At 34.9% G+C, this 11,744-nt stretch overlaps 1 protein-coding gene across 1 annotated transcript; it reads left to right on the top strand.

The window, feature by feature from the left end:
- Positions 1–6,191: 6,191 nt before the first annotated feature.
- On the top strand, positions 6,192–11,522 carry LOC117100342 (E3 ubiquitin-protein ligase TRIM71-like). The gene is made up of 2 exons (XM_033240001.1): positions 6,192–6,367; positions 9,336–11,522. Exon 2 carries the CDS (start codon positions 9,345–9,347, stop codon positions 11,520–11,522), a length of 2,178 nt encoding a protein of 725 aa, XP_033095892.1. The 5' UTR covers positions 6,192–6,367; positions 9,336–9,344.
- The last annotated feature ends 222 nt before the right edge of the window (positions 11,523–11,744 follow it).

Genomic DNA, 11,744 nt, shown 5'->3' with positions numbered 1-11,744 from the left:
GATAACTATATGCAGCTATAGATTAATGAACTACTGCCATAAACCAACACTCTGATTTTCTTTTTCTAGAGTAAAATGCATTATATAAAATTGGTACTTCTTAATATACTGTAATATAATAGATAGACATTTAATGTAGATAATTGAACACCAAAAGTGCTTCATTTTTACAAAATTGAATATAACATGTCTTCTTTCTACAGAATACCAATGTATTATCATTATCCTATCATGACCAGGTCACATTCCAGAAACTTGCAAGCACTAATATTGCCCCTGTAAATTGGAGTGCAAGGCAACTGATTCTGTCAAAAGTTGATATATAGTTATATATATAAGGTTTTAACTTAGCCCTGTTAAGTGTTATATTGAATAATATCTAAAAGACTTTTACTGACAAACTTAACTTAATACAATTTACAGTATTTTAGAAGCTGTGGGCTTTTTTTATGCACATGTTATAACGACTAGTTTTATTTTTCCTCACTTTTTGTCATGGATCTATATATTATAAAAATATAACTTCTTCATGTACAACCCAAGTTGTTTCCATTATGGTCAGTAATATATCTAACACACCATGAAGGAATTAGTTTAGCTATACTAATTCCTCCATGAACACATTAGCTGTCATTGTCATGGTCTGATTAGCCTAATGGCCCTATGTGATTTACTGTTTATACTCAAGTATAAACCAATTAAAGTTAGGTTTATGGACCTACTGGCAGCTCCCTCTGGACCATCTGACAGCTTACTCTAAACCATCCCACAGCTCACTATGGACCATTTCTGCTAAAGGAAACTTATGCCTCATGTAATATTTCTGTGAACATTGAATGGGCTTGTTGTCGAGATGGGCTTCTTTTCAAGGATATTTTTGCAAAGTAAAGGGGCTTCTTTTCAAAATAAGTGCTGCAAATTTTGGGAAGCTCTACTAAAACACAATAGGGCCACTGTAACATCAGTCTGTATCATGGAGTGTATTAACCAGCATTAAATCACCTTGATACTGTATAACCAAACATGCTTTTAATTTATTTTAGTTGTTTATTTAAATTCACATACAGTTTACGAATTGTACTATCTAAAATTGAAGCCCATGCTATAAAAAAGCCAATGAGTTACTTTTCGAGATTTGTTTTATATCATTTGAATATGATGTTGCTTATGCACTCATTTATGACACTTTCAGTTTTTTATTATTTACATCCACAAGGAAACTCACTGCAAAAAGACTGAGTTCATATAGATTAATATATTATTTTTATTTATTTTTTTTTATTCAATTTATATTGAGCTTTATTCATTATGTATACATTTTGTAATGTATTTATGTGCACAGCCTCAGAAAAAAATAACCCTGTGTTGACCTAGGTTTCTGTGGTTAGCCACATTCCCAGAAAAATTTCACTAAAAAAGATATCTCCCCACCAATGCTATTAGTTTTTGTACTTCGCATCTAGCACACTTAGTCGATCGAGGATGACCTGAGATATATTTAATTTTCAAAATTTCAGTCTCAATCATTTTTTTTAAAACAAATTTGAAATAAGTTCCAATAGTAGCAACGGAAAATAATGATCATATTGGCCGTTTTTACATATGAAGAGAACTTAAATCAAGATAAGGCTAGGCCTAGCCTAGCAGTGGTGCTACCTGTAGACTAATATTTCTGGCGCCTACTATATTTCTTCGCAGACCTATCGCAAAATCAAACAATTTTGCGATAGTTTTTACTTTTTTTTTTCATGTTTAGAAATGTCTAAATTCAGTTAAACTAGCAACTCCGCATTATATTTATAAATCTTTATAATAAAAAATCAGATTTTTTTTTAGAACTGAAACTTTGATGGGAATGTTGCTTAAAATAAAGTTGAACTGAACTAAATTGAACTGATTTGACATAAATGAACTAGTATTTTTAGAACATTTTAGAGGAAAATCCAAGAGGGGAGGAGGTCACAGGGGCATGGTGGTTGATTTGAGCCAGAATTACTCTTTAATTAATCATAACAAACATGGTATTTAATTTTTTAGTTGTATCCTTGCTTTTTCTACGTTATTTCCACTTGTTTATTTTCTATTTTCATTTTTGTGTAAAATAAAATATGGAAATTAATTTATATTAATATACAAAACAATTATAACAAATATAAGGCAGTCTCCACAGACATCAGCAAGGTCATACTCCCAAGTACTGGTATCTCCTAGAAACTAAACCTATCATAATATAATAGGTTTAGTTTCTAGGAGATTAATTAGCATATTATTCTAATTAATGTTTGGATGTTTTTAGTGTTATTGTCCAGTGGCAGATCCAGGAATTTGAAATAGAAGGGGCCTGCAGAGGAACTTTCACAGGAGGAGGGTCTATACTACCTCAGCCCCACCATGGTTGGGGCTGAGGTAAGTAAATTTATGATTATGGCACCTCTAGATTGCCGGAATGGCACTCTTAGACTCAAAATGTTAGTCAAATTTTCTATTTTCAAATTTTTCGTTAACAGGGGGGGGGGGGGGGGGGGGGGGGGGGGCTGGGTCTCCCCCTCCTCACCCTCCTTGAATCCACCTATGTTGTCTACTTCAAACTATGAACTGTCCATGGGTATTAATATGCTGCAAGCAATTAACATACAATTGGATCAATAAACCACACCTCACGGAAGTGGCTTCTCCTAGTATTTCGACCCTTGTAAATACAGTAGTAAGCATCATTAATGCGCTTAAAGGAACCACACAGCCATGTTTTGAATTTTGAAAAAAATGTATTTAGAAACTGCTATAATACAGTATATCCCGATAATTGTCACAAGAGAATAGTAGGCTACGGTCACACTAGAGTCTCAAGCCTGGTTTGACTCACCGTAGGTGAGATTTCAAGCCAGGCTCGAAATTCTGGGTCGGTCACACAGTATCTGAATTTAGTTGGATTGATCTCCAAATTAGGAAAGTCAAAACAGGAAGTTAGAGCGCAGCCACAATCAGAATACCGGCCCCGTGCGCGAATCTAGATGATCTAGGCCTAGGCTCGGATGTAATGGCGATGCTAGTTTTCGGATTGATAAGTGCATTTATAAATAACAACTGATGATTGCCGCAGGTTTTTTATTAAAGAACTTTTAAACGCATCGGCGTCATCGACTGTGATTGGTCGACAGCCGACGAGGAAATGTCAATCCCAGTCACGCCAGCGTCAATCTGGGTACTGAGCCGGGATCGAGATAGGTAGATTAAGATCGAGGTCACGCCAGGCGCTAGTCGATCTAGGTACGGTCACATTACGAAAATCTCACCCGCGGTGAGTCAAGCCAGACTTGAGACTCTAGTGTAGCCATAGTAATTATACACCTGTATATAATCTATTTATTTGATTGTTTGAAAGCAGGTCACGTGAGATTGATTTAAAATGACTATTCCATGGTTATTTGAGTATACTAATCAATGATCGTTGAATATTACTTTTCTCTCCAAGACGACAAAAATCTCAAATGCAACGCGGGGCAAGCCAGACAAAAATAGTATAGCGTGTTACAACCTGCGCGTCAACAGGGAGTAATCATTCAGTAGACCTCGCTCCGCAGTAAAAATGGCAGGTACATTTTATACTTGGTCATTTGTACTTTTGAGCGAAGAAGGTTTTGAGGAATTACTGAATGAAAGTGATGACGTATCAAAAGAAAAAGGCAATAAAATAACAGTAACTCACAAAAACCCTTTGAGTAACGAAGATATGATATCGGAAGATTTGCTACCGTTAGATACAGCAGCCTAACTAGGCTAGGCACTAGGCCTACACCCGAGGGACTACAGGACAAAGGTATTTATTGATATAATGGACATACAGAGGTGTTGCATAAAACAAATAATTAATGTTTGGATTATATTTAACTCGGCTATACCTCGTTGAATAGAACATATTCATATATTCTGCTGACTCAAGATGTTTCAATGAGTCAATTAAATAAAAGTTTAAATGAAGAAAGAAGAAAATAAATTTTAGTTAGCTCAGTCGGCTAATCTGGTGGTAGCCACTGTGTGTGCGCTGAACAGTGGAGATCACTAGGTCCCCGGTTCAATTCCCATCGCTGCCTCTCCTTGTGTTTCAGCTAGAGGGCTGAAAATACAAGTTACAATTAGCGCACAGTCTTTCAGATGAGACGTTTAAGCCGTTGGTCCTGTATGCATTATGGCCCATGTGCACATTAAAGAACGCAGTACACTCTTCGGAAAAGAGTAGTTATTGTCTCCCCGTGTACTGCCCAATCACCACCAGAAGGACCCCACTGGAAATAAGTTTTCTTCCAGACTTTTGTGGGCTATCCTTGGTGTTTACACCGAATAAATCCAATCCAATCCAGTCGATCGAGTATAGGCCTGGGATATATTTGTTTAATTGTCAAAATATCAGTCTCAATAATTTTTTTTAAACAAATTTGAAATAATTCCAATGAAATATTACATTACCGAAGTGTCAATACTAGCAACGGAATCATATTGGCTGTTTTTACATATGGCAAGAGAACCAAATCAAGGTAAGGCTAGGCCTAGTCTAGCAGTGGTGCTAGGCTAATATTTCTGGCGCCTACTATAATTCTTTGCAGACCTGTCACAAAATCAGACATAACAAATTTATCTTCATTCCGTGTGTGGAACACCAAAAAAATCAAATTTCAGTCTTATTTTACCTTTTTTTTTTTTCATGTTTATGAATGTCCAAATTCAGTTACAGTAAACTAGCAATTCCACATTATATTTATAAATCTTCATATATATGCTAATTAATGTTTGTATGGTTTTAGTATCCAGTGGCGGATCCAAAAATTTGAAATAGAGGGGGCCCGCAGAGGGACTTTCACAGGTAGGAGAGAATGTACTACCTCAGTCCCACCATGGTTGGGGCTGAAGTAAGAAAATTTATGATTATGGCACCTCTAGATGGTCGGAAATGGCACTCCTAGACTCAAAATGTTAGTCAAATTTTCTTTTTTCTTAATTTTTAAAAATATTTTGACAAATATAAGGGGACTGGGTCTTGGGATTGGCTGCCCCCCACCCTTGGATCTGCCTATGTTGTCTACCTCAAGCTATGAACTGTCCATTGGTATTACTAAGCAATTAAAATACAATTGGATTATTAAACCACACCTCTCGGAAGTGGCTTCTATTCTTTGAAACTAAGTACAGTAGTAAGCATCATTAAGAATCATAGCCACATTTTGATTTTTGGAAAAAATGTATATTAGAAACTGCTACAATACAGTGTCCAGATAATTGTTACAAGAGAATCACCTGTATATATTCTATTAATTTGATTGGTTGAAAACAGGGTATTTGAGTACTAGTCAACGATTAAATGGCAGGTCCATTTTATACTTTGTCACCTGTACTTTTGATTGAAGAAGGTTTTGAGGAATTACTGAATGAAAGTGATGCTGAATCAAAAAAAAGGCAACAAAATAACAGTATCTCACAAAAACCCTGTGAGTAACAAGAAATGATGAAGATGTTGCTACTTTTTGATACAGGAGCGCAACTAGGCTATACCCCAGGCTAGGCCTACCCAAGGGCCTACAGGACAAAGGTATTTATTGATCTAATGGAAATATAGAGGTGTTGTATAAAACAAATAATGAATGTTTCTCATTCGTACAATGGGGAAGAATATTTTATAAGGTTTATATTGGATTATATTCAACTCAGCTACACCTCCAATCTTTCACCTCATGAAATATTCTACCCCAATGCACTCATAAACATTCATTATTTGTATAAAATAGAGCCGTGTTATAGTCTAGTCAATCAGCCAAGTGTTTCTAAAGCTTCTCATTGAGCTTAAATAATAGTAATAATAAAAATAATCGGGGCTAACGGCCGCCCAAAATAAAAGATCTATTAATCAATGACCATAAAAGATCTTTTTAATAATCAATGAACTATTAATCAACGACCAAAAAAGATCTATTAATCGATGACAAAAAGATATCTAATTACAAATGAGCCGAGTACTGTACTCCTCGTCGGAGATAAAAAAAAAATACACATGACAGGAAACAGGATATGCATTTCCCGGACTACAGGTTGCTCAAACAGCTCCAAGATGCAAAATGATTGGATAACAGCAGAATAATAGCTCACAACTTAGTATCAGCATCTATACTCAATTTTAAAATATTCATGGAGAGTGTCGCGTGATAGGGGTACCTGGGAAAAAAAAGACTTGAAGCATTTTTATACCTCCATGCTTAAAGGAAATTTCCACTTCTGAAGGACATGCAGCCATATTTACCAGCACTGCTTCAGTAACATTTTATTGGTACTAATATGACCTTGTGATTAAGATTTAAGGAATATCAAGTTCTATGTAATTGTAAGTATCAATTTGGTTAGTTCTTGACTGTCTGCATTTTTATGTTACATGAGTGTACTGTACATCTATACTCCATGTCCTGATAAATAGATGTAATGATAAATAGGCTCATGCACTTTACACAATGTGATCCACCTAGACTATGAGATTACACAGGAATATAGAGACGGTGTGAATTGGTTTTCAAAGCGTTGTTTTTTTCTGTTGTTATTTGTTACTTTGTTCAGATTTTTATTACGTTTATTACCCTTGCCTCTCCGAAGGTGAGGGAGGGTTGCCAAAGTGCGAGCCAGCGAGTCATCCAGCGAGGCATGCAATTGATGCGAGCCATGGCGGTAATTCATGTGGGATGTGTACCAACAGTGCGAGTCATGCGAGGCGTACAAAAGTCCACGCTAATAAGCACTGGTACAATTTATAAAACAATTACAATAATGATTAACCACTTTTAACATAATTATTCTGATGTTATAAAGACAATATACAGCTATGCAGATGTGACTTCAGGACTATAATGAATGATCACAGGCTATGTAATATTCATTTCCCTCACACCAGTGGCTGATCTAGGATTTAGCAATGGGGGTGGATAATGCGAGGTACGAAGCACCAAGGGGAAATGGGGGTGATGTGGTTTTGGCAAGGGTGCAGAGGTATTTCGATACCTCAAACTTAAAAACATTGTCTTTAATGTATATTTACTTTAGACCTACCTACTTCAAAGACGCGTCGAGTCCACACCTTAGTTGGGGATGATTTCGGAAAATAGCCTCTAGATTGCTTGAAATGACTCATATGTATGTACTGTCTCTTATACACATCTAGATGTGTATAAGAGACAGGGTTTATATTGGATTATATTCAACTCGGCTACACCTCGTTGAATAGAACATCCAATCTAGATGTGTATAAGAGACAGGTTACAACCTGCGCGTCAGCAAGGATTTAGTCATTCTGACAATGTCCTCCTCTAATTTGGTGCTGATCGGAAGTACAGTAGGATACAGATTTCAGAATGTTCATATGATGCTTGGCCTTGTATTGTTAGGCCAAGCCGACTCGAGCGGACCGACCGTGGGCCAGCATTGAGGGTCAAATTCTGGCCGGTGGAACTTTACAATATAAGTTTATAAACTACGGTGTAGGGCGTGTCTAAAAAATGAATGTCATATATTTATAGGTAGCCTCTATATTATGCTGACTCAAGATGTTTCAATGAGTCAAGTAAATAAAAGTTTAAATGAAGAAAGAAGAAAATAAATTGTTGGAACTTGCCACGTGGCAGCGGATTATTTTCAGCCATAGTTGTCATGTTTTCTTTACAGTGTTGTATAGGAAATTTGATAAAAATATTCGATAAAAATATTCAGGATATACTGTAGATTGTTTTTCCTCCAAGCAAAACAATGAACAAATAAGACCTTATTAAGCAAGTGAAAGGGAACTATTGAAATAGGTGTACTTTCAGACAGGCCTTGAACTGCCTACCTGAATCACAAGACCCGAGTAGAAGCAGAACATTTAAAAGTTAGGCAGCAATTGAAGAAAATGCACATTAACCATACTACAATTCTATATATAAATTCACATTAAAATATTTGTTTACTTATAACTTAATTTTATACTGACATTTCACACATTCAATTAAAAGGTAACTAGAAAAAAGATTTTTTTTTTGTAGAGGGGATTATAGATATGCCATATTAATAATAGAATCAATTTTAAAATCTTTTTAAACTATTTTTTATAAAGTTATAGGCCTGTATATACGATTTTATCATGAGGTCACTGACGAGTAAAGTGACAAAAGGTCATGTAAATAGCGCCGCATAGGGTACTACCTGATTAATGAAATAATTATGCAAATTATCAATAAGCATATTGACACAAGTACCAAAAACAAATGTTCAATCTTCTTATTTCCATCATTGCATTCTGTCAATTTTGAAACCAATTGGACTGAAAATAAATTACCTGATTAGTGAAATATTAATTTTGCAAATGAGCATTAATTACCATATTCACACATATCAAAAATAATAGGCTCTGTCTTCTTATTAGCATCTTGCACTCTGCCAAGTTTGAAATTATTCAGTCTTACCAAATTTTAATTACTGTGATAACAAATGATTTGCCCAACAATGACAACAACAACATGAAAAAGAACATTCCTTGATAATTGCATGATTGGTGTCGGGATGTTGGGTCCCTGCAGTGGTGTGCATTTCGATGCTTGGAATACCGAAAAGTCCACTGATTAATCTCAGATAAAAGAGCATGCTCTGTTATCTGATATTAATCAGTGGACCTTTCGATAAACATTATATTATGTTGTAATATTTTTTGCATATACCTTATATCATATAACTGTACTGTTTTGCCTAATTTTGTAATTTTGTATAATGATTAATTTGATTATTGATTGTTATGTATATGCATGTGTGGAAAAACCTAATAAATAAAACAATAAACAAACATGGTAAAAACAATAGCCTATCTGGAGCCTCACTCCTTTGGCAAGGCTATAATAAAAGGAATCAATTTCTCAATTCCATATTATGTTAAGAGCTGGGACGTAGATTTCCTCTTAGCTGATTACAGTATTTCACTTATAACTGGCAAAAATATTAAACATGCCTTTAGTGTTTCAATAATTATTTGAATGGTAGTGCTTGACCTCCTCCATCAATCCAAATTTTAATTATAAACCTCATTCACCATATACCACCCCTCTATGAATAATTAACTATATGTAATTTATTACAACTAGATTTAATTACTTAATCACCCTGTGAAGTTTTAATTAAAATTTACTCAGTAGTATTGGATATGATTTGATTACAGTATCATTTGTGCAAAGAAGGAAAACAGATTACACACAGCAAAGATGCAACAGCTTTAAAATTATATAAAAAATAGTAAAATTCTCCTTTAAGCTTTTGTCCTGTACCGTATTATATACTTTCAGAATTCAACGATGGCTGAAAACGAGTTGCAGCAATCACTTGAAAATTCAAATAGATGCCCGATTTGCCTAGACAAATGCCAAGAACTAAAAACATTAAATTGCCAACACAGCTTCTGCATTTTTTGTCTTCAAAACTGGATGACAAAAAAGGGTGCACTGGAATGTCCAAACTGCCGCAAAATCCATCCTGCTCCTGAGGGTGGGCTTCAAAACTTACCATCGAATGTAATTGGAGAGTTAACTGCTGAAAATTTTGATGACAAACATGATCCCATTAAGTGTTGTTGTGGTAAAGGCAATGCAGACTTCTACTGCCAGGATTGTAGTAAGTATTTGTGTACTTCTTGCAAAAATACTCATGACCAATTCCCTGCACTCAAGAACCACATACTAAAGCCAACCAGTGCTACCTGGCCAGAAGTGGAACCAGAACCATTGTGTTCACTGCATGAAAAAGTGATGGAATTTTATTGTAAAATTTGCAAAATTCCAGTTTGTCAAAAGTGTGTTATTACAGATCACAAAGAAGATGACGGACAGCATGAGGCAATCAATGTTTCTGATGCCTTTAATTACTTCAGAGTAACTGCAAACGCTTTGGTAAGTCAGGTCGATGTTCATAAGCTACAGGCACAAGCAGGAATAAGTAAATGTACTGTAAATGCATCTGAGCTTAGTAAAAGGAGAAAAGATATTATAGAAGACATTAATAACAGTGTAGAGGAAATAGTTACATTAGTCAAAGAAACAGCAAAACCATTGAAAGAAGAGGTTGAAGAAGTCTGCGAGAAAAAGAAAAAGAAAAGTAACGCTCAAATTGATGAACTCAAATCATTTATGTCATGTGTTGAAGATAAACAAAATGCCATTGCAAAATTATCAAAAAGCAGAAAAGTAAACACTCTCCAAACTTTCCAACAGGCAATTACAGAACTACAAGAACAAATTGCTAATTTACCAGAGATAGAACCTAGAGATGATGGCAAGGTTTACTTTGTTCCAACAAAAGACTACATAATGAGCTCTTTCAAAAGACAAGGACTAGGTAATTTTTTTGAAAAGACAAACAAAAATGTCTTTGAAATTGTATGTGAAAATCCACTGACTGTCACTAGTTGCCAAACTGTTCATGTTGAAATAGCTCTAAGATATAAATGTAAAATAGATATTAAAGATCTGACAGTATCAAAAAGAGCAGGACTCCAAAAACCCATTGACATGGGCAATCACTCAAGTATAGTTGAATATAGTGGCAAATACTTCGTAAAAGGATCCTTCTCAGAAAAAACAACATTGGATGTTAAGTTTTGTAATTCCCCAATTAAAGGATCACCAATTAGGATTGATGTTCAACAGCCTGGAATCATAAGCAATATTGGTCTATCAACAGGTATTGTGGATTCTGATAAAGGTATCCAAGATTTAGTGATGTCTGAAAATGGTTGGTACTTAGTTATTTGTAACACAGATGGAGCATTTAGATTTGAAAATTCAGGAGCATTTGTCAGTAAAATAGAAATACCAAGTAATGTTCAAACAGTTCGCAAATTGAAAAATAACAACCTAATATTTTTAAGCACAAATATTACTTCAACGCTTAATAATGATAGTTATTTAACAGTTTGCAATCATGATGGTAAGTTCATTAAATCAATTTCTCATGCAGCTTCATATAAATTTCCGATCGGTAGTGGTATTGATGTAAATGAAGATTTAAATTTAGTATATGCACCTGATCCAAACCAACATTGTGTACATGTATACAACATGGAGAGTAAACTTAAAGAGAAAACCATTGGAAAGTATGGTGGTCTTGAAGGAGAATTAAATAAACCTTCAGATGTTGCTGTCACAAAAGAAGGAAGCCTCATTGTGGCTGACACTTACAATCACAGACTGCAATTATTTAGTCCTGATGGTAAATTTATTAAAGTTCTCATTGGCGGAGGGGATGCAGATGGTATGGTGATAAGGCCATCCAGAGTAGGTGTTGATTATGATGACAACATTATTGTTGCAAGTGAATGCAAAGTTCAGTTATTTGGCAGCTGTGGCAAGCTCATTAGAGTAATTCATAAAATTCAAAACAAAGATACATATTTTGCATTTTCAATTGTCACTCGCTTTCCTCGAAGACTTGCATTAGCAGAAATTAATTCAAGAATGATCCAGTTAATTAATTATTAGAAAACAATTCCCAAAAAGCGAAGGAACAGATTATAAAAAAGAAGGTTCATAATCATATGAATGGTCCAAAACACATCAAAAAATGTGTACGTACAGTATGTATAGAATAGGTAATTTTGTTATATCCAAGAAGGTTACTGCAAAATAATGCAAATAAGTTGATTTTCAGATCTTGTGGCATAATTATGAGGTAAGGGTGGTGCTATGGAAGCTTTTAACATA

The sequence above is a fragment of the Anneissia japonica genome, unplaced genomic scaffold (genome assembly GCF_011630105.1).
Source record: "Anneissia japonica isolate Jap-2015-1 unplaced genomic scaffold, ASM1163010v1 scaffold287991_len637273_cov151, whole genome shotgun sequence".
NCBI classification, from domain to species: Eukaryota; Metazoa; Echinodermata; class Crinoidea; order Comatulida; family Comatulidae; genus Anneissia; species Anneissia japonica.
The sequence above is the reverse complement of the archived record's forward strand: the minus strand, read 5'-3'. Positions and strand labels throughout refer to the sequence as shown.